The sequence below is a fragment of the Canis lupus genome, chromosome 5, assembly GCF_011100685.1.
Source record: "Canis lupus familiaris isolate Mischka breed German Shepherd chromosome 5, alternate assembly UU_Cfam_GSD_1.0, whole genome shotgun sequence".
Taxonomy (NCBI): Eukaryota; Metazoa; Chordata; class Mammalia; order Carnivora; family Canidae; genus Canis; species Canis lupus.
Window position 1 is genome coordinate 5,894,014 of NC_049226.1, and position 23,350 is coordinate 5,917,363.

The 23,350-nt window shown below is 51.4% G+C and overlaps 1 protein-coding gene, 1 long non-coding RNA gene and 1 other non-coding gene across 6 annotated transcripts in view; 2 read left to right on the top strand and 1 right to left on the bottom strand.

Annotated features, from left to right (window-relative positions):
- FLI1 (Fli-1 proto-oncogene, ETS transcription factor) overlaps positions 1–23,350 on the bottom strand; it is a 122,756-nt gene that overhangs the window by 23,561 nt on the left and 75,845 nt on the right. For all 4 annotated transcript variants that reach the window (XM_038535664.1, XM_038535662.1, XM_038535665.1 and 1 more), the window contains 3 exons: positions 18,622–18,776; positions 14,444–14,647; positions 5,914–5,979 (listed from right to left, as the gene is read on the bottom strand). In XM_038535664.1, coding sequence (XP_038391592.1) covers positions 5,914–5,979; positions 14,444–14,647; positions 18,622–18,776 — 425 coding nt within the window. The remainder of the gene's footprint in view (positions 1–5,913; positions 5,980–14,443; positions 14,648–18,621; positions 18,777–23,350) is intronic.
- LOC119871782 lies at positions 15,780–18,133 on the top strand. The gene is made up of 4 exons (XR_005359057.1): positions 15,780–16,070; positions 16,314–16,388; positions 16,563–16,852; positions 17,901–18,133. It is a non-coding gene; the product is annotated as an uncharacterized LOC119871782 (long non-coding RNA).
- Positions 19,756–19,828, top strand: TRNAK-CUU. The gene has a single exon. It is a non-coding gene; the product is annotated as a tRNA-Lys (tRNA).

Genomic DNA, 23,350 nt, shown 5'->3' on the forward strand with positions numbered 1-23,350 from the left:
GCCCTGAAGGGGTATTAAAATTGCCCGCATTTTATATCGGAGGAAACTATTGCAGCAAAAGTAAGTGACTTGTCCAGGGTCACACAGGCTGAGTCCAGAGCTTGAGTTTTTAATCAATACACTACAATGTTGAAGTAAGAGAGGAATACCTGCCTTAGGTAAATTTAGAACATCAATTGAATAATTTAATTAATTTAAATTTAAAATAATTTAATTAATTTAAATTTAGATGCTTGAATTAAGTATGTTGAGAGGTTGAGACCAGCCTGGCAGAAGGAAAGAACCCAGAGACCTATGTTTGTGCCCTGCTCTCCCCTGAGACCTGGGGGACTTCCATGAACCCTATAATCTCTTCAGGACTTGTTTTCATTATCTACAGAATGGGAATAATAATAATACCAGCGGGCTGTCTCACGGTGATGGCGGAGAGGTGCAAATGAGATAATGGATGTGCAAATGCCTGGCAAACAATAAAGGGCTGCAAAAAAGGGGCTGTTGCTATGTAGAGGGGTGGGGGGGCCCTGCCATCTGGAAATCTCCTTGAGAGAAGCCGGGCTCTTGTTAGCATGATCTTCAGAGCCAGTTCGGCATTTCTCTCCAAAGGGCGTGGAAAGGTAGTTGCTTCCCACCCCCCCCCATACTTAGAGTGTAAGCACACAGATTTTTTATCCATTAGCCAAGGCAACTGCTAGAGACACTATTCCACAGGCAGACGCCCTACCCGACCGAGTTCAGGTTTTGCATTCAGCAGCAGGTTCTGAGATTCCCTGGCTGGGGCAAGAAGCTCGGTGCTACGCGGGCCCTTGGCAGGTTTATGAGTTCCAGGAGTTAATAAACAAGGAGCTCAATATCCTCTGACTTTTGGAGAGTCAGACGTATTTAAACAGATCCAGCATGAGGAGCTAAGGAAATGAGGGTTTAGGCATGCAAAGCAGCTCTGGAGGAGAGATGGGCTGATTGCTGCATGCTCATCGGCCAGCGGAGAGCACTGGGAGGCCCTAGGGTTTGCCCCGAAGACAAGGTGGAGCTGTGACCTGCGCCCCCAAACACATGCCCACCTTGGGGTAGAGGGCAGAGAGAACAGGTTTGGAGAGTCTGTGGTCCTGGCTCCAGGACTCACATGGACTTGGAGAGGCCTCTTAGCTTTCAGAACCCCAGCGTCCTTATTATAAAATCAAGCTATATGGGCGCCAGGGGTTGCACAGTCGGTTGGGTGTCTGACTCCTGATTTTGGCTCAGGTCATGATCTCAGGGTGGTCGCTGGGCCTGGAGCCCACTGGGGATCCTCTCTCTCCCTCTCCCTCTGGCCCTCCCCAAAATAAAATCAAGGTTCCAATACCATGTCTGCTATTTAGATACATATAATGAGGGCATGAAAGAGGAATTTCTGAGATGTGAAGAGAGGTACTAACACAAACGTGTCAAAATCAGTGATAATTATAACATCATCAATGACATCGAAGAAAGAACAAATGGCAATCATGTGGTCCCTTCACTCAACCTGAACCTATAGGACCCGCACTAAGCGCCCGGAAAGGTCAAGATCAACCACCCAGTATATCTTTAAGAAAACCTGGGGGTGCTCTGAGCTGGGTCTCCTCGTCTTTCTAGTTTGTGTCTGCACCCTAGCACAGCACTTCTTGATTTTGGCTGCAGGTTATGAGAGAAACCTGGAGAGCTTCAAAACCATCCATCCCTGAAGTCCACATGTCACTCCCAGCTATTCTGAACTACCTGGTCATGTGTGCAGCCTGGGCATCAGGATTTTAGATTTTTTTTTAAAATTTAAAGGTTTCATTTTTTTTTATTGTGATGATAAAACATCCCCAACGGAATTCACCATCGTTCACTATTTTTTGGTGTACATTTCAGTGGCATTAAGTACGTTCCTTGTGTAACTCTCACCGTCGGAACTTCTTCATCTTTCCAAACTGAAACTCTGTACCCCTTCAATGACAGCTGCCCCACCCGTCCCTCCTCCCAGCCCCAGTAACCACCGGTCTGTGTTTCGTCTTAATGGATCTGTGTACTCGAATCCCCTCCTAGGCATGGGGTCGTACAATATTGGTTTTAGGGTACTAGTATTTTCTAAAAGCTCTCCCAGTGATTCTCTGCGCAGTTCAGACCAGAAGGTAGTGCCAAGCAGGGCTTGCGTATGAAGTCATTTTTGGGAAAAGAGAACAGGATGGAGGTGTGGATGGAGATGATGGGAAAATTATGAATTGGGGCAAAATAATGGGAAAAATTTCAACTCTCTCCTGAAACAACATTTAGGCCAGATATTGTCTGCATGGAAATCCAGCGGGAGGGAATGAGCCGTATTTGTTAGGGAGACCATCTGAGGGAAGGAAATTTTGAATCCTACAACCCAGCTTTGAGCCTTTACTATGCTGTTGACTAGCTGTGTGCTCTTCAGTGAACCACTTAATATTGCTGAATTTCACTTTTTCTGTCTGCAAACCGGAGAGGATCTTAGCTACCTCTCAGGGATGTTGCAGGTCAAAAGCAGAGGCAAAGCATGTGAAAGTGTCTACGGCATTTCAAAATCCTACCCAGACGGCAGTTGTGGCTGCTATTGTAAACCGGGAACAATCACTTCCATCCTACTTTATTTTTGAAAAGTGCATTAACCTCAGCAAGTAAAGGTCTAGAGAGCACCACTGTTTTAATGGGGGCCAAGTCCGTGACTATAGAATACTTAATTTAAAGGGGCTTAAAGACTGTTATAAATTAATTTTTAAAATCAAGTCTTACTTCCTGGGCACAAATAACCTTTACAGAGAGCAATCATTTTCAAGAGACAAGCTGGAAGGGTGATTATGCCATTTTAAAGCAAAGAAAGGCGTTCTAATTTGATAAGTGAATTGAAGAAGTAGTAATAGACGTCATCTCCTCAACTTCTTTCCTTTGTGCTTGATGCCAGCACCTTCTTTCTTTTGTGCTTGATGCCAGCACCTGCCCTTTGTGAAGCACAACACATGCACACACACACACACACACACACACACACACACACAGAGCTCCGGGGCTCTTGAGGTTCTGGGGCTGTGTGGGGCTGAGTGTATGTCTTATTCAAACAAGATGGAGCCAAGGTTGTATGGTGTCTTCTCTTTATTTTTCCATTTAATATTTTAAGTAATAAAGCTAGCTATTAGAGAAAAAGCATGCATGTGTGTGTGAGAGAGAGGGAGAGAGGGAGAGAAATGGGGAGGAGGGTGAAAAGGAAGGAGGGAGAAGCCTGATTAGCTTTGTCTTGCTAATGCACTTTGTTTTGTGGATGATGGGCCTTTCAGACAGATTCAGTCCACCTCACAAGGGGGGAGGCAACACAGAAGCAAGACAGCTCAAGTGGAAAGCTTTGCTGGGGACAAAAGATGCACCTGCAAAGCACAGACTTAATGGTCTCCGGAGGCCAGGACCGATGTTGGGAGACAAATGCCCCGGCACCACCTGAATGAGGTCCTGGCAGCGTGCGTTTGCCTGGATACTACAGTTAATTTATTTCAGAAAAGGGGTTGTTGCCCAGCAAGAGCGAGTTATTCCTGCAATAAGCCTGAATAAGCCCGGTGGCATTACAAATGCACGGCCGCCTGCACACAAAAGGGCCAAGGGAAGGAAATGCCGTATGGTAGGTAGAGGAGAGAGGCTGAAAGCTAAGACCCCTGGACGAGTAATGAGTTGCTTATCAACGCGGTTCAACTCAGACTTGCTTCTAAATGACGATCTGTATTTTAAGCCCAATATCAAATATTCTCTCATTGGCTCTGCCCCAGAGCAGAGCCTCACCGGTCTCCAGCAGGCTTTGGCCTGTAGAACTAAAGGAACTTGGAAGGATCGCCTTGCATCTCTTTTCCATCCCTTCCTCCTTCCTCTCCTCTTGCCCCCTTCCTTCCAAGAACTGGATCCCTTTCTGCGAATGAAATTCGTTCAATAAATAAACCAGATCAAAGCAGGGCGGCCCTGAATGAAGTCAGAGCTTCGCCTGTGGCTCTAGGACATTCTCTCTAAAAGCCAAGAGCTCAAGAGTCAGGGCTTGACTCCTGTTGATGCAGTTCAGTCCTTTTTATTTGACAGGAAACAAAGATTCAGGGCATCAAGTGATTTTCCCAAACTAAGCCAAAGATGCCCTGACTTCCAGGGCATCTTCTAATGTTTGTCACTATAGTACATTTTCTCTACGATAGATGTCTGCAACATGGTGTCAAATAGGTCAGCAAGTAAAGCGTGGGTTGGACTGTAGGATGGGTCAATAGAACTTTAGTTTTCACGGCGAAATCCAAAAGAAAAAAAAAAACTGATTTGGGAGGGAAAACGGTGGCCTAAGTAGGACCGACCCAGGGGGCAGGGGTGGGGGAGCGGGGAGAGGAAGCAAACAAAACCACAAAAGTTTAAAAGCAGATTCATCATGTCGTATATTTCCTCTACTACATCTTCTGGTCATCGTCTGATTATAAATTGTTAACAGCAAACACAACATCCTACGTGCTCAAAGGTGTGATGGTGGCCAAGACACCCAGGTGTTTTGGGTCTGCCTTCTTCATAACCCATGAGGATTCTTAATCAAATGGTCTCTAAGGCTCTTCCCTTGGAAAAGCTTTAAGTTTCTCTGAAATCTTAGGCCGTGCTACGCTACATGCCCCCTGTACGGAGAACTTCCGCCCTCATTCATCCTGTAGTAGAGCAGATATATGCTAAAGAAAAAGTAGTGAAGTAGAGAGCCAAGGAGGTGGGCATCGATGCCATACTCCTATTCATTTTTTAAGCCTCCACTCAAAATTCCCCTCTTCCATGGAATTTTTTTTTTTTTTTTTTTTTTGCCTTGGGCAGATTTTTTTCACTTATTTTTTTTTTTCTCCTTTAAACCAGGTACCATGAATTATTCACTTGTCTAAATCTAACACAGTATCTGGAGCAATAAATCCTCACGATGTTCCATAAATAAGACACTGAGAAATGCTATTACAATGAAATCCTCACTGGCAGAAAATCATTTGTTGAGGTTGTTTTCTGTCTCTCTCAACCAAACCAAACCAATGCGACCAAATCCCCAAATCACCACTTTAAAAATGAACTGGCATTGTTAAAATTTGTGAGGGGGCAAAAAAAGCGCTTAAAATGTGGCATTGCAAGAATCCTTTAAAAATCCTTAAAAATTTTATATCTTCAGCAGAGGAAAGCCCTGACTTCCAGCTTCGAAAGGCTCGGAGAGCAACCCCATTTATTCCATGGTGTACCTACTTCAAGTCCCATCTTTGGTATTATTACAAGATCTTTAAGGACCTTGCTCTATGTTTGCTGCTAGTGCAAGTGGGATAAGCTTTGGCTTCTTGCCTTGTGTGCTAGAAAAAAAAACAAGAGATTTGGCGCTTGAAAATGAACAAAGGGAAACCTCAGTGAGTTAGGAGGCCAGAGAGGGAACCCAGAGGGCAGGCTAGTGTCTCTCAAGATGTCAGTTGCAAGAAGAACTGTCATTTACAGACTTCAACAGATGTGTCCACTACCTACCACAGCAGAACAGTCTCCAACAGGAAAGAATCATCCATTACAGGCCCCAACAGGGAAGGACGTACACTGCATCTCTTATAAGAGATCTGCTACCCCTGTGCCTCAGCCGATGAGACAGTCATCACCCTGACCTCTTAACTTTCTCTAATGGACTTCCATTCAACATGACTCCTCCCAACTTCCTCCAGCTTCTCCACAAAATAATGTCCCTCTCCTTTGTTTGCTGGCCTGACCTATGGTTTTGCCATCACTTGTTTATCCCGCATTGTTATTCTCTGCTCTTCTCAAATAAACCCATTTTTGCTGGTAAAACAACCACGTTTTATTTTTAAGGTTCATGGTGCACAGATTTGCACGGAAGGGTGCCAAGCCTGGTACAGAAGAAAATGCATGAGAGAAGGAACTCACCTTCTTTGACGCTCAGTCGTGAGGATTGGTCTGTGTGGGAGGTTGTGTTATAGGCCAACAGTGAACCTGGAAGGCAAAGCAGAAGCAGGTTTTAATAAGGTGTTCCTCTGAGATCGAGAGTAGAAGATGGGATGAGACAGGAATGGGGAGGGAAGAGATGGGGGTAGAGCAGAGGGCCATTGGCTCCTTGAGAGAAATGGAGAGTTAATGGCACCCGTCTTGGGGGGAATATATTTGATTCCTGGAGTTCCCATCAGAGCAGGTTAGGACAGAATGCTTGTGGGTGGGTGGGACACGCACAGCCCTCCCCAGCTGGCACGTTTATGACTCTGAAGTTCTTGGGTGTCCACGCCATGTCACGGCAGGAGCACAGGACTGGGAATGGCCCCATGTGTTCAGGGGTTAAGTCTAGATTTGGGTTTCTTCAGCAGAAAAAGGAAGGAGTTAAACTACGGCAGGAGTTGGCAAGCTTTTCCTATAAAGACCAGATAGTAAATATTTTAGGCTTTGTGGGTTAAATACAGTCTCTGTTGCACATTCTTTTTTGTTTTTGTTTTGTTTTGCCCATGGGCCAGAGTTGGCCAGATTTGGGCCAGATTTGGCCTGCAGTCTGCAGTCTTGCCACACCCCGGAGGAGAAGCAGCACGACTCCTGCCTGCTAGGATATCCTGTGGATTTATGGACCTGTCCTTTTGCTGGTGGGTAAGATGCTTGGATGTTCCTCATTGTCAGTGGAGGGGAGGGGTGGAGGTGACAGGAGTTCCAGTCGTGACTCTTGTCTTCCTTTGCAACTGTCTAAGACCATACACCTGACCGTGAGGCACGGTACACTGAATTTTCTGTCACCGCAGAGCGCTGCTAGACAATCTCTTAAAATTAAACCTGAATGTGTGACTTCTCATACCAGGCTCTAGTCTAGGAATTTTCAGGGATGATAGTTTTTTTTTTTTTTTCTGTTGCATGTAAAAATTCCCCCTTTCCCCTCAAACGAAGCTTGTCCCTTAGTTTCAAAAGAATCCAGGAGTTTTATTTTGTAAAATGTAGGCAGCTTTGCAATTCTCCTTGAGAGTCTGGGATACGCTTTCACAGAGGACAACATAAGCCCGCCCTGGGGGTTCAAGGCTAGGGAAGCCTTTGAAAAGTTTCCCTTCTCTGTGCAGACGGGTGGCGGACTTGGGTGCCAGGGCTGAGGACCGGGGACGGGCTGTCAGACGCTCCTATTTTTAGCCTCCAGTCGTGGCAGGGATACCGGAGTGGAGCTGCTGCCTCACCCAGCTGTGGGCGTTTGGTTGTGTGCCTCGGAGAAAATGTGTGCCCTTCCAGGCCAGACGATGAGGGAGAGAATTTTGTAAGAATCACCCAGCTGCCCAGCACCTATGACTTCAGGCCAGCTAGGCCTGAAACAGCTCCAAACAAAGAAGAGGAGGGGGAAAGGCGGTGTTGAGAGCCCAGCACACCAAAGCGTGGATGGGTGCACACACCATTTGAGAAATGAGACAGTCACATGCATGTCGCAGCCCGAGAACCAGATGCATCTGGTTGGTTAGTCTGCTCTCAACAGTATCAAGGACCAGGTGAGGCTGGGATAACCTCATTTCAATAGAGTCATTTTGCAAACGAGAATTGGCGGTTAGACTGGCCTCTTCCCACTTACCAGCTTTGTGACTTTCCTCAGTTTACCTCGTCTCGCTAAGCCACAGGCTCCTTCTATATATAAAAAGAGGCTAATAATAACATCTACTTAACACGGGTGTTGCGAGGATTGAATAAAATACTACGCGTCAAGTGCTCACAAAAGATCCCGGGTTGCTAGTGAGTGTTGAGCTGTTATCATTATTATTTTTACTCCCTTCTCCCACAGACACCACAATGACAGACATTAAACCCTTTGTAAAAGAGCCTGCTGAGTGGCTCACCTTGTCCTCTGGACCTGGAGTTATGAATGGGTTCTGCTGCAATAAGAAATAATCCTCCATGACTGAAAGGAGGTTAAGAAATGGAACCAAACGTTCCAAGGGAATAGAAAAAAAAAAAAAAGTCTCAGGAGTAAGACCAAGAATGTCTGCCTCTCTGTCCCCGACATTCCCTCCCTCAGGCTGAAACCTCACGGCTGGAGCAAATAAAGAAAAATGATGGTCTCAGAGGAGCAAACTGCTTGAGTCATTAGTGCAGATTTAGCTGAGAGCACGAAGCTTAGATAAACCACATTTATTAAATTTTCCCCTTGCTGAAAGTTCTTCTCTGGGCACATATGAATTCCACAGGAAACTCCCAGAAAGCCAAGAGAAAGGGTCGTTTGACCCCTGCAAAGCTTGCATGAAATACATATTTCATGGTAACCTAGGAAAAGGATTTTGCCCCGAAGACCGTTCCCGGTTCAAGTTTCAGTCCTGGAAGGAGGGGCTGGCTCGGGGGCATCTGGCCTCCCTCCCCAGGGACCGATATCCCCTTCTCCTGTCCCAACTTTCATGTGACAAGTTCTTCAGGCTGCAGAGGATGGCACCGCACACGCTCTTCTTATGGGAGTTTGTTCTGATACCAAGGAGGTCCTTCCTGGGGCCTGGCCTCCTGCTCTGGATTTTTTTCTCCTGCTTTCAGGCCCCTGTGTGGGGCTGATGTGAGCTCCTAATCTTCCCGGACCTCGTCCCGTCCCCGCGACCAGGCCGTGATGGCAGGAGGGAAGCCCACACTCTGCCTGCAGTAGGCCCCAGGCCCTTCACGTCTAGTCCCTCGCTCCATCCTCGCACGAGCCAGTATCCGTGCTTCTCCTTTGATAGATGAGAACATCAGGCTTCAGAGAAGTCAAGGGATTGGCTCAGGGTCACACAGCCAGAAAGCCCGGGAGGCTGGAGTCCCATCCTGTGTATGGAACCTGTGTTCAGGCCGGCAGACGCCGCAGCCTTTCGGGCTAAATCTGAGACACAGACAAAACTCATGTATGGTGTTGGGAATCGGGATGGTGGTTACCTTTGAGGAGGATGAAGGGGAGGCGACAGGGAAAGGGTTCGAGGGGGCTTCTGGTCTCCCCCTTGACCTTGAGCTGCAGGTGCTTATATAAGCGAGCCGATTCCCTTTGTAGATAATTCCTGGAGTCGTGCATTCGTGGTTTTGCTTGATTCTGTATCCTTCCATTAAAATGTGTATTTACTTGCTTATTTACTGTGCTTAAGGCACGTGTGCAGGCATATATGTACATCCGCCAGTTCGGGGCCCCCGAGAAGCACACCGTGGCGCTGCTGAGAATGCGGTGCCCCCGCCCCCAAATGAAAGCACGAGGGAAGAAAAAAATCATTTTCCGTCTCTGAGCCCATCCGTCACAGGATATCGTACGAGGGATGTGAAAGAAGATGGAAATGAATAGAGTGAAGCTTTGCAGGTGTGAGGTAGGGCCCCAACAATGGGGCTTTCTTCAGCTCCGTGTCCCCCAACCCAACCTGCTCCTCATCTGAGACACCTGGAGCGGGGGAGACAAGGGTCTGGGGGCCGGTGCCAAGGCCTTTGTCTCCTGCCTCGCAGCCTGCGGTTGTGGGTCCCCTTTCTCTGGGCTGAAGTGCCCGGCAGGTGGGAGGAGGGGGCAGGGAAGGAAGGCCCCATGTCCTCCCAACAGGCTTGGCTGACTGCGGGGTCCAGGGGAAATCTGGCCTTTTGTTGTGTCTGAACCCTGTTCTCTCTTGCTGGTCAGACCCCGGCCTGGAAGGGATAATACTTCACCAGCTTAATTGCCGGGACCCATCACCTTTGCCCAGGCATCTGAGGCTGGGCGGGGGGGAGGCCACAGGACGCAGAATGTGTTTTCCATTAAGCTTAAATTAAAAATGGGAATCAAGATAGATACCTTTCCTGCAGTCTCCCTGTCACACACTTTATTTCTTTGTCCTGTGCCACTGTGATGCAAAAACACGGTTTCTCTGTCATTTCTCACGGTCAGACTCAGAAACACACACAGGGCACGACAGACTTTTTGTCGAATGAAAAGGGACTCCTTTTCCTCCCCCTGCCTCTGGCCACCCCAAGCCCAGGACCTCCTGGGCTCCCAGAAACCCCAAACTCCCCCCAGCGGCTCCGAGTCTGTACTGCCAGCCGGGCGGCTGTCACTTCCTCTGAGGCCGGCGGGGAGGTCCCCACCGAGCCCAGGGGTGGCTCAATCTCATTTCCCTCAGCCCCTGCCAGGCGGGGTGTGCCTGGCGCAGATACTGGCGGGGCCGCGGGCGGCCGGGGTGTGGGGTGGCGCCGGGAAGAGAGGGGGACAGGGTGAGTGTGGCGATAGGTTTGGCTTTAATCTGCCTCGTTCCAGGAGGCCACGGGGAAGTTTCGGAAAGCATTTATCTCTTGGTGCAAAGGAAAACAGAAAATGCAGTGGGGAGAGGGGCCTGGCCCTCTGCACGGGAGCCCCAGGGAGCGGGGCTCGTTCTGAAGGAGAGAGCACGGGCTGCGGACCGGGGCCTGGCAGGCCTGGGCCTCCGCTACCAGCCTCCCCCTCCGCTGTCCGCCTCTGAACCCGTTCCCGAAGCCTCCAGACCTCAGTTGCTTTGGCTTTAAAATGGGCATTACGCAGAGTGGCCCAGGTGACGTCCACAAGGGGGCGTCCTGTCCATGTACAGCCAATGGCACCTGGGGAGCTGCACCCCTGAGCCCTGGGGTCCCACTTACCATGAGCATCCTCCCCCAAGGCCGTCCTCACCATCCTCCTCCCCTTTCCGGTGAGGGCGAAGTTACAGAGGCCGTGCCCTCCTCCCCGCCCGCCCGCTCCATCTGGGACAGCTCAGGAGCCAGGTATGGAGAGCACGCGCCTCCAGGCAGGCCAGAGATACCCCAACATGTCAGGCCAGAGATACCCCAACATGTCAGGCCATCAGACAGGGCCTCGAGGCGCTCAGGGCATTGCTATGTCTTCTCCACCCTGGGGAATAACACCTTAAGATGTAAGGCTGGTGTTCTAACATGTAAAGGTATAGCTCGCCTCCCAGACAACCAGGATCAGTACTCAAGCACCTTTTGTGAACGTGTGAATTTGACGCCCGAGCTTCCTGTCCTACAAAGGTTTTCTTTTTTTCTACCAAAGTCCAGAAAGATCAGATACTTTGGAGTGACCCGACTAACTGGAGATCTTCTGACTTCCAGCTAAATGAGAGGGCCTCCGATGTCCTTCTGTTGACTTTGCAGCCCTACGGCCCTCCTCCGTGTCGGGGAGCTCAGCTCCCTTCCTCTCACCTCTTGCCCAAGTGGACAAGGCTGAACCCCAACCCCCTCGTCAACAAAAGGACAGATGCCAGAGCACAAGGAATTAGCTCCCCTTTCCCCTGCCTCAACTTAGCTGCCCCAGCCTCTGTCCCCAAAGCCCTGGCCTCCCTGCCTCAGCACAAAACATCCGCTGGAAGTAAGTCTGGAAAAACAATAAAGCGTCTGAAGGCATGTTGGTCAGCACCAGGGAGTTCCCAGCCATCTTGAGAGCAGACAGTCACCGGGCACGTGACCCCCGGGGAAGGGGTCTCAGCCGACCACCCGCCACCCAACACAGAGGGTCCCAGAGGCCACCGTCTGAAGCTAGACACCAGTTGAAAAGAAGCATGAACCAATTTTTTTTTTTTTTCCCATGAAAGTGGATCATTTTAAGTCTAGATTCCTCAAAAGGCCCTTAGACGATTACAATACTATGTTGGGGCAAGTTTTTTTGAACCTTTGTATAGTATTTTAATTTTTGCTTCTGCAGGTAAGCATGGTTTTTATATCAATGCACCCAGTGCTTTATATTTAGCTGTTTCACTCGACATCCTAACAAATATGCAGATGGAACAAATATTTGTTCCATCTCCTTTCCACTCTGGAAATTTGCTCTATTATGAAGCTCCTTTCTGGAAGCTTCATGCCCTGGGGGGCATCTTCCTTGATATCTACAAATATCCTTTAAAAGAAAGAAGTGAGGGATCCCTGGACGGCTCAGCGCTCAGCGGTTTAGCGCCTTCCTTGAGCCCAGGGTGTGATCCCAGGGTCCTGGGATCAAGTCCCACATTGGGCTCCCTGCGAGAGCCGGCTTCTCCCTCTGCCTGGGTCTCTGCCTCTCTCTCTCTCTCTCTCTCTGTGTGTCTCTCATGAATGAATAAACTCTTTTAAAAAAAGGAAAGAAAGAAGGGAGTCATGCACACTTTTTCTTGCCCTGCTACCTGTACTCCCAAAATACCAACACTCTGGCCTCCGCTGTCTCATGACCTGCTCAGTCCTTTGCTCCTTGGTTACCTGTGCTCATCCGTCGTGGTTACCAGGACCCACCATGTCAAATGACTAGGCCTTTGGGGCAGGTGACAGATAGTCTTGCTTCAGGGTCTGTGGCTTGGGTTCTTTTATGGCAGGAAATCTTAGTGGGACCTGGGTTGTTTATGGACCTGCCAGAAAGCAGGCCTGGGGAGTCACATAGCATGAATGGGCTACCACCCCCCCAACATCAAGTCAGAATGTGCTTGACCATTTCCCCAACAAAGGTATCTGCCATGGAACCCCAAATTATTGGAAAGAGTTCGGAAACGCTGTCCATGTTACTGCTGTGCCCCTCTTTCCCCACAAAGGAAGTAAAGGTGCCAATGACTTCTGGACCTCCACCATATGATGCCTGAAGGAGCAGAAAGGTAGGCTCCACTGGCATTCCTGCTAGGCCGGTCTCTGCTTCTCACTCCCACCCCCTGCCCTGCCTGGCAAGCATCGCTGGAGGACTCTGTGCAAAGAAACTTAAAAAAAAAAAAAATCCATAAACCGTTAAACGCTGAGAACTACAGATCATTAGAAAATGTTAATTCTCCGGAGCTCAGGAAAAATCGGGTAGAGAATCACCCCCTTTTCTGAACTTGTTGTTTCTTGGGCTGACCTCATGTTGCAGCAAGACTCAGACATGAGGTAACTGCTCTGGTGTTAACATATACTGCATCATCCACACTCTCGCTGGTTACCAGACGCCTCGGAGAGATGACCAGAGAGCCCGGAGGCACCAGTGGAAACTTCCAAAAGGCATTTTGAAAATTTTTAAATGTTACAGCCAGTGAGTGTTGCTCCCAGGTCGTGCACTGTTGTAGAAGGAGACGGAAGGTTACACAGAGGGTGAGTTTGAAGACCCACTGGGCGATGGGGAGCAAATGAAGAACTCACCGACCCAGAGCCCAGGAGACCAGGAAAAGAAGCCCATAGGTAGCATCCAAAGACCTCAATTTGGAAGGGGCTTTAAAATCATCAAGCTGGGACGCCCGGGTGGCTCAGCGGTTGAGCGTCTGCCTTTGGCTCAGGGCATGATCCTGGAGTCCTGGGATCGAGTCCCACATCGGGCTCCCTGCATGGAGCCTGCTTCTCCCTCTGCCTGTGTCTCTGCCTCTCTCTCTGTGTCTCTCATGAATGAATAAATAAAATATTTTTTAAAAATCATCAAGCTCCTTCATTCCAAAGCCTAACTCCTGCAAGACGCCAGGCCGCCAGGCAGCCTCAACTACGGACAGCAGACACTCCGCAGGTCGGGGTCGCTGGTCTCCCCCAGCTCAGGGCTGACTGCAGAAAACTCCCTTGTAGGAAGAGCCCACATCTGCTTCCCTGTTGCTTCGACTCCGATCACAGTACCATCTTTTCTGGCCACAGACAAATCCTTCAATACTTGGGGTCCCCGCAGGACCACCGGGCCTGGATTTCTGCTGAAGCGTCAGGGCTGAGCTTCTTGCATGCCTGAACACATTCTGTTCCTATCTCCGCGTATGTTTAGTATCAAATGAAATTCATATGAAATCGACGGGAGCTTGCAGCCTGAGCGCTCTCATGTCGGATACACATACGTTCGCTCATAAAATCTCCCTTTCCAAAGCTCTGTTCCTCGTCGTTGTGCCAGAAGACAGAGCTCAAGACGCCCTCGCACACCTGGAGCATCTGCTGCTCTCCATGTTTGGCTCCCAAGGGTGTGCGGCTGGCAGCCAGCAAAGGTGGGGTTCGGGTGTGCCAGAGTGACCCCAAGGATAAGAGGAAGTGAATGTGTCAATTTTCACAACCTTATATCCTAAATCCATGGATCTAGAGTTTACTGGAGGAGCCTGAAATCATGGCACAGGAGAATACCGGCCAGGGTATCCAACTATTTATAATTACAGGGCAAGGCACTTTCTGGAAAGGGGTTCTCATGGAAACAGTGTGACTACTTTCTGGCAGACCCCACTGGGTCACCGCTCCTTGCTCACAGTGCTTCCTTTGACACTACGGGACTGGGTCAGCCCCCTTTCGGGGTCTGTTGGAGCCAAGGTGACCTTGGCAACCTCACGGGCCCTGACGTGGGGCTCTTGCAGCATCTACCCAGCCAACGTGACCGCAGGGGGTGGAGGCGGGGTGGGGTAGGAGGTAGGGTCAGGGGGTGGGGGGGTGGGGAGAACCAGGTTCCTCTTCCTGGATTGGTTCCTTGAGAAATCAGTCTTCATTTGGGGTGGCTTCATAGAGTCTTCGCCCACCCCCGGGGGGTGGGGTAGTGGGGGGGGGCAGCGGGGCGCCCTGGCCCAGACCCAGACAGGACACTTACTTTCCCTGAGATAACTGAGATGTGACAGCAGCACTTCGGTGTTGTAGAGGGAGGTGGCTCGGAGGAAGTCCTCCTTGTTCATTTTGCACAGTTCTTTGCCATCCATGTTTTGGAAAAAGGACGTGTCGATCTCCATCAGGCCGTACTCCTTGATGGCCCACTCCAGCCACTGCCGCACGTGCTCCTGAGTCCACAGCGTGGGGTCTGCAGAGGAGAGGACCTGTTAGCCTGGGCTCGGCTGGCCGGGGAGGGCCCCCCCACTTCAGGAGGGCCAGGGAGACCCTCTCTGTCCCCACCCCTCCTCCTGCCCCGCACCCCTCTCTGGCTCCCTCCCTCCCTCTGTCCCCTGGTGGGAAAGTGGGTTCCCTCCCAGATGGTCCTCCTAGAGCTCCCATCTGGCTCCTCCACATCTGGCCCTGCCGAAACCACTTAGCGCTCTGGGGAGGCTCTTAGATGTCTCCCTAGGCATCCTGACAGGATGTTCCCTTTAAAGTTTTTGGAGGGCAATTAAAACCTTTGCCTGAGAAAGGGTGGCATCAAAATGAAAGTATACACAGTGCCACGGGCCCGGGGACCAAAGTTTCTGGAAAGGGAAACCATCTGTATCTTCGGAACATGAAGGATTTCTTTCTTTTTTTTTTAACATGAAGGATTTCACGGAGGAACGGGGCTCTCTGGGATGGTGACACGAGACGACACATGTGCACGCTCTTCCGTCTGTACGGTTGGAAAACCCAGTGGCGTTAGCCTCGGACATAAATCCAACCTGGGTTTTCTCCTTGTGGAGACAGCTGCTCTGAAATTTCTACCAGGTCATCCCCAAAACATTTTTATGATATTTAAGTCCCCAAAGATTAAAAAGAAAAAAAAAAAACAGTATTGGAGGGAGAAAACCTTTCAGGCCTTTGAGTGAACATAAATAATGGAATGATTGAGGTCATTGCCAGCCCGGACCCTCACAGCAACTTTTCAGCTGGGGAGGAGGGTTGTGGGGGGGAGAGGGGGGGTGTGTAATACTCTGAGTGCTGGTGATGAGTTCCAGCAAATTCCACAGCAGGTAGAGCACTTGTATCTCATCACGTATCACAGGCTGGAAGCCATCTCTCTCCTTGGCAACCAATTATTAGCAAATCCAACGAACACCTTAGATATGGCCACCCTACAGGAAAACTATGGCTCTTGGCCACATGAAAGATCTACATGTGTGAAACATGTAGGTGGGAAACCACAGGATTAAGCAACAGATTTTGTGGTGGTAGCTGAAGGAATCAGGGGCGGAGGGAAATAGTGTGAACTTGGAGAGTCCTGGGAGGCTTCCCGGGAGAGGGGAGGAGACTTGACATTGTACGTTGTTGTCCGTCAACCCCCAGCTTCTACTGGGCCTGCTTGATTAGCATGTTTCCTTGGTAGGAATATCTGTGCTGCTTCTCAGCCTCCTCGCCCTCGCCTTCTAAGAGGTAACTGCTGCCGAAGGTCAGGCCAACAACCGGTACCCGGTTGCTCCTAATGGTCCAGATCTGGGGTGCCTACTATGTGCCAGCTACGTGTCCCATTTTCCACGTAGCTAGAAAACCCAGTGAAATGGCTTTCACCTTCACTTCATGACAGAAAACGGAGTTCTGAAAGGGTAAGTCCCTAGCTCAAACTTAAGTCTTCCTAGGACTTCACTTAGTTGAGGGGGTGGGTCCCCCTGACCTGAAGCCCCTCCTCTCACCTTTTCAGGATCCTGCCTTAACTCACCTGTGACTTGCTCTGCTATTACGCCCAACAGCAGAGCTCCTCCTAACGTCTATATGCATCTCTCTCTCTCTCTCTCTCTCTCTCTCAGATAAATTTCTTGGTTAGTTTTTTTTTTCTTTTATTCTTCCAGAAACAATGAGGCACGGACCATTGGTAAATGGAAATAGTTTGCACCATTTTGGAATTCTAAAGAAGAATGGCACAGGTGGGGCCTGGGTTACAGAGCGTTTTATGTCGTCTGATCTCCTTTGCTTTTCCTAATTCCTCACTTTTAGTATGTGAGGCCTCGAATTCAATTTTACACCATATATTTAATTTGTTTTATTATTTCCTCTCTTGCTTTGGGCTCTATCACAATATTCTTTCTCTTCCTTTACAGCACAATGAATTGTAAATCTTCCACTCTGGATCATGCTAAACTCTTCCAAATGTATTTCCTGGATGATTTAGTCCTCATTTCTTCCCATCTGAACCTGAAACTGGTGATTAACCAGGGCCCTCGTTTATACTTGTCTTAAAATCCCACCATAAACTCAATCAGTTGTTCGACAAATGTTTTACTGCCTTGATTTGTGGACTCGCCCAAATGAGACTTCCCCTCACGTCCAAGGAGGCTGGCCTGGAGGAAGCCAAAATGTCCGAGGATAATGTTTAAAGATCTCACCACAGGTAGGAGAATGAAGTAAATCCATAGCTAGTGAACTCCTTATAAGAAATGCTTTAAAAACCCTTTGATATGAATCTACGCTATTATCGGGATTACTGCCATGGTTACCTTGGTCCACTGAGGACTGACATTTTGATATTCCTTTTGAAAGTATTTCAACGCCGATTCAGGGTTGAAGGGTCAACCGAGCAGTCTGGCCATGTCTGCCCCCTCTCACCTCCCCAGAGTGACTACGGAAATTAGATGGTTATCGACATCTGGTTCAGAGAGAATCTCTGATCCCTTAAATCTTGAGTGCTCATGACTGCCTCCCAAGCTGGCCACTGTTCGGCCAAGCAGGGCCATCTGGGGCCAGATGGGTGAAGGCCTGGTGAGCCTTGGCTTTGCTCAGGGGAGAACAAGGAGGTTCCCACCGTGTCAGCTTTACTACTGTTTCATCGTCTGCTTCTCTGACAAGAGGGAAGAAACACAGTTTTCTGGTTTTCTTGGACCCTAAAAATGCACCTGAGCTAAGGCTCCCTGCTGTCCTGAGGGAGGGAGGAGATCAAACGCTAAATGACATAAGTAATGTAACGTAGAGAGCGCACGTGGCGCCTGACATCCAGAGGGTGCGCTCAGGGAATGGGAGCTATTCTCCTTTTTCCACTGTGAAGTCATGCGCTCCTGGAAGAAGGAAACTCCACATTCTTTTCAAGTCCTACAGGGCACGGAGAAGTTCCCAGGAGCCCAGCTTCCCCTCCTCACTGGCTCCACACCTGGCACCCCCACCGCCATCTTGAATTTGGCCCAGAACGCAGGGACGCGGCTGCAGCCCTCGGAGGTGGCGAGGCCCAGCCTCCCGTGGAACATAAATACACAAGGCGTCGGAAGGAGAGCCTCATTGCAAAACCATGCCTTCTAGACCAACAAATAAATTCCTTTGCGTTGTCTAATCCTTTGCCCTCGGACACAACGGCATTTACACTTTTCCAAGGGGAAGGGCTTTTGCCTTTTTGGTCATGGTATTTTGGTAAGATTAGTTTTGATCCCTGCCCTGTAATTCACTTTCAGATTTGGACGTTCTCGCTCCCTCCACCAACTCCACACGTTGCAGTTTTCAAGCCCCCTTTCTGCCCAGGCTGCTGAGCCTGCTGAGCCGAGGCGGAGCATCCAGCCAGTGGACTGAAGGCTCGAACACAATGATTTTATTTTCTGTAACCAACAGCACCAATACCTAGGAAAAATAGGCTATTTTTACATAATGACATAACTTGCTGCACACGTTAAGGCGCTCCATTTGTTAAATATAGTTGTTTCTATTTTGAAACTGAAAGAGCTGGCTGTAATTTTGGAAAGGTGGGACCCTGCAGATGCCAGGAAGTGCATGCCTGATGGACATGTCAGACCTCGGTAGCCACTCTTCTCCTTAAAGGCGAGGGCGGGCCCGTCAGGAGTTCCTGGGACTCGTTTTGGATTCAGACGGCCTTGCCTCTGCCCTCTTTGCAGGCCTCATCCTGTGGTCCCAGGCCCCTGGGGGAGAGTCTGTGTCGTGACCTGTTAGAGGGTGGACTTCTGGTACCTGCACGTTAGGGTTCTGGTGACACTGGGGACGCTACCTTGCAGGACGGTTGGAAGGAAGGTGGGGGATGTGGCTTTCCTAAGTAAGCACTCCCCTAGAGAAGGGGGTACCAGGTAAAGGTCTAGATGCCCCCTGGGACAAGCCTGCCCTCCGACTCCTAGCCCGGAAAAGTGAGGACACAGGTGCCAGGCGGCAGCCTGGATCCCCAAGTACCTGCAGGGACGATGACCCTCCTCTCGTTGGTGGTCATGTTGGGAGGAGGGGGGCCGTTCTTCTCGTCCATGTAGCTGTTGTAGTTCATGGCGTTGGACTCGCTTCCGCCAACTAGCTTGCTGCATTTGCTAACACTGCAGTCCACCGGAGACTCCCTGGAGCGAGAGGACACAAAGCCCAGAGGAAGTCATCACTGCAGCTGCCATCAGCCCAGCGTGGGCAGACGACCGAGGCGCCGGCTCCCAGCCCCACTCGGGGTAACGCCGCCGCCGCCTTATTTCTCTCCTCCACGCCACCACCAGAGTCTTCTTCAAATCCCAGCCCAATCCTATAATTACGGCACTCAGAAACTTCTGGCAGTTCCTCAGTGGCCTCAGACTACAGTCTGGACTTCCCAGGATGGTGTCGCAGCCCTCCCAATCTGACTGCGGCTGACATTTTTAGCCTGGTCGCCAGGCAACAAGCACTCGGGCCGCAGGGGCCCCAGGGCCCCCAGGTAGGCCTCGCACCCCCTCGGCGCTCTGTGTCTGCCTCGGTTCCAGCACGGGTCACGTCGGGGGACTGTTGGGGTGGCGGGGGCTCTTCCCCTGGCTGGGTGGGGGGTTTCCTCTCTCCTTCAAACCTCCATGCGCTATGTGGTGCCCGACAGAGGAGGTGAGTGATCAGGGTCCGCCGAGTGAACTGTGTCTGTTGCATGGATAGGCTTTTAACGCACGTCTCGGACACCATTCTATCTGAACTGCCCAGCACCCCCTCCAAGGTAGCCGTGGCAAGGGTTCCTATCTCCTCTTTCTGCTTAAGGAAACGGGGAGGGGAGTGACTGGCCCAGGGTCACACAGCTTGCGAAAGTGGAAGCAGGACTCGGGTCTTTGGTGTTAAGCTTTCCTAATCAAAACATGTACACGCAGTGGGGATCCCTGGGTGGCACAGCAGTTTAGCGCCTGCCTTTGGCCCAGGGCGTGATCCTGGAGACCCACATTTGAGTCCCAAGTCAGGCTCCCTGCATGGAGCCTGCTTCTCCCTCTGTCTGTGTCTCTGCCTCTCTCTTTCTCTCTCTCTCTGTCTCTCATAAATAAATAAATAAAATCTTAAAAAAAAAAAGACACACACACACACACACACACACGCAGGCACGCCCAGCTGGCTCAGTTGGTAGAGCATGTGACTCTTGATCTCGGAGTCCTGAGTTCAAGCCCCACGCTGGGCAGAGAGTCTACTTTAAACACACACACATGCACACACACACACACATGCATGCAAACGAGCTGGCTGCTGCATGAAGAAGGAATAGAATTCAAGACCTTCAGGCTGCCAGCGTGGTTGTGGCTCTTGTGGCACACTGCAGCCCTGGCCACCACACTCACAGAAGAACCATAAGGAAGTGCAGAAGGGACAAATCATCCAACCCTGTCTTGATGTACGTAGCCCAGTTGGCACCTGGCACTGTGCAGCCTGGGTTCACAGAGGCCGCTCCCTGGCAGTGGGCCAGCCACGAGCAGCTATCTGGGGATCTAAGCTGACACCCCACTTGCGGCCACCAGGTTCACAAGAGCAGGCTGGGAAGACGCTCCCCATCCGCCCCAGCCCAGCGTCATGGGCCCTCCCAGGGGCCTGGGGGAAGTGCCATCGCTCCCTGCCCCAGCTCCTGGTCAGCCACTGCAGCGGTGGCAGCAGCAGCAGGACCAAAGGGGACGACTGCAAGGCCCCGGAGAGGTTGCAGCCGTGGTTGCACAGTGCAGGAAGCATCAGACCTGGGAGACAGCCAGTTCTCTCAAGAGCTCCAAACCAGGCCTTCAGACCAAGGAGTTCAGATAAGGTTCAGATTACAGCGGCCCAACCTTAGGCCACAGAAAGACTGCAGGCTTCCCAAAGTCCTGGCTGCTGCCCTCCCGGCCCTGCTCTGGGCAGGGACCAACCATCATGAGGACTTAAGGAGCCAGGGTGAGCCAGATAGGGCCTCGCCCATCCCGCGGCTGGTGGCGGCACCTCCAGAGGCAGGGAGGAGCAGCCCCGGGGGTGGAGGGGGGTGGCGGGGGCCCAGGCCGGGCAGGGGGGCCGGAGCCCATCCACTAAAGACAATTAAATGAATTTGTTTCTTAATCTGAAAGGAAAAAAATATTGAAGATCACTTATCATAGCCGGGAGATAAATGGTCCACTGAGATATTAGAAGTCAGACGGTAATTTTTTCCTGATGTCTTACAGAGGGGAACATGGGCTGAAAATGAAAATAAGATGTATAACTTACACATGTTAGAATTTAAGGTTTTACTATTCGCCTACTGTTTTTCCAGGCAGAGAACCAAGAACCAGCCGTCAGAGCCCCAGATTGTTGAAGGTTTAATGTCCCCATGGCAGTCTGAGGGGCGGCAGTAGCACATCAGGGCTTTTCACCAGTTGGGCCCTCTGGCTTCTGCTGTTGGGGGCCCTGGCCTGCCATGAGGCCGCCCGGCGAGCCCCGCTGCGGGGTCTGGGCCCGGCCCCCCGCCCCCGGCCGCCTCGCTGCTAACCGCAGGAGCACGCCTGAGCACACACGTGTGTACACGTCCACACAGACATGCATGCATGCACACGTACACGCACATGCACACGCGCACACACGCCGTCCGGGCCTGGCAGCCCTTCCCAACATACTTGTCCATTGTGAAACAACCCAAGTGCAGCAGGAGTTTGGAGGATTAAGTTGGCCTTCAACCAAGGGAGCAGCGTTTTCATTGGCCGGAACCCCGTGGGGCAGAGGGTGGGGTGGCCAGAGCGCACACTTCCTCTGGCGGAGGCCGGGAGTGCAAGGGCCTTGGGGCAGGGGCGAGGAGACTTCCAGGGACCGGAGCGGCATCCACCTGGAGGTGGGAGTGATTTCGGAAAAGGGGGTGCTCCCCATTGGGAGCATCAGGGAGACAGGATTGGGAAAATGCTTTCCCCTGTCGCTGGGCCTCTGGCGGGTTCTGAGCTGAAAGCTGACCCCTCACCATGCAGAAGTGAAAGGTCAGAGCCTCGGGAGCGGCCAGAGAGGAGTCAGTCTCTGTCCCATAGGCACCTGCAGTGGGGTCGGGCTGAAAAGAGGAAACGTTAGGGAAAAGCCACCTGGTGGGTGACCCGGTGGAAAGAGGAGCCACGAGCACCAAGGTGAGACAGGCACCTGCCGGGAAGGGGGGCGCCCAGGTCACAGGATCGGCCAGCTCCCGGAGGGGGACACAGGGACCACGGTCGGGCCCAGGGCTCGCAGGGGGCCGTAGGGTAGCTGGCACCCCCGCGTGTCCCGTCCCACGGAGGTTCCCTGTCTCTGCCTCCTCCAGCACCTGTGCAGGCACCCGGGCCCCCCCGCCGCCAAGGCATGAGTCCGGCCGCCTGCTCTCAGGTGGCCCCCCTCTGGAATAAGGCCCAGTGCGGGATCCCAGGCCCCTCCGCCCTGACAGCACCACTCCGGTGGGCACAGGTGAAGGCCAACCCCAGGGCTGCGCTTTAATGAGGCAGCTGCACCGTGGAGAGGCCCAGTGACAAGGAGGGGGGAGCGCGGATGGAGGGGAAGAGGCCTTGTCATTCAGCTTTGCCTGCGCTGCTGCTGGTTTGTCTTGAGACGGGCACTCGGGAGTGTGGGGCCGGGCCCGCGGGCAGCTGAGAGCCCCGGGACAGGTGACAAGGGCCCGGGCGCGGCGGCCGCAGGGCGCGGGAGGAGGTGCCGGTTCCAAGAATGTAGCTCAGGGCATCTCGCCGTCCGGGCGCAGGAAGCCACGGCAGGAGAGGCCACAGCAAGGGCACATGGACCTGGCACCGCTTTCCTCTACTCTCACCGTGGGGCGACGGAAGCTTTTTATTCCTCTGGTTCTATTTTTGGACGTTCGGGGAGCACTGCTTTAAAAATACCGCCAGCGGTTTCCAAGAGTGCCTTGCAAAGTGTTCAGCAGTTTAAAACAAGGTGAGAAATCGTGGGTATTTGGGTGAGCGAAGATTACGAAGACCATTCCCAAGGTGACCCCGATACGTTAGCCTCTAACAGGCGTCTCCCCCACCGCCTCTCTCAGCCCCCAGGGATCAGGACGCGCCACCCAGATCCACACGCGTGCAGCCCGCGCTGGCGTCCAGTGGATTCCCTGTAATCACGTGGCTCACGCAAACGCGCAAGGGCCACCCAGGACACACAGCTGCAGTAGGACCTGTCACGTGTGTCTTCCGTGCAATGTACACACTTATCAGCTGAGCGAATCCGTGTTGTCTTTAAGATTTCTATAGGATCTGTGACTAGATGTGTGCCTATGACTTGTTGTTTTTAAAAAGGAATATGCGGGGCGGCCGGGTGGCTCAGTTGGTTAAGTGTCGGCCTCTGGCTCACGTCATGATCCCAGGGTCCCGGGATCAAACCCTGTGGGTGGGGTTCCCTGCTCAGCGGGGAGCCTGCTTCTCCCTTTCCCTCTGCTCCTCCCCTTACTCATGCTCCCCCCCACACACACTCTTTCTCTCTCTTTCTGAAATAAACAAAACCTTTAAAAAAGAGGAATATGCAAGAAATTAAAGCAAATACCAAGGAAAGGAAAGAAAATCACCCATATTATAGCCATTTGCCCTAATCCCATAGGTATTTTCATCTCCTTCCATACTAGGTGCTCACAGCTTCTCCAGAACCCCAAGGGTGGCTTCCCCCCAGGTGGTTCGGGACATGCTCTTTACTGCAAGGTCAGAACCGAAGGGCGCACCTGGGGAGCTGCTTTGCAATCACAGAGGCAGAAGTTCCA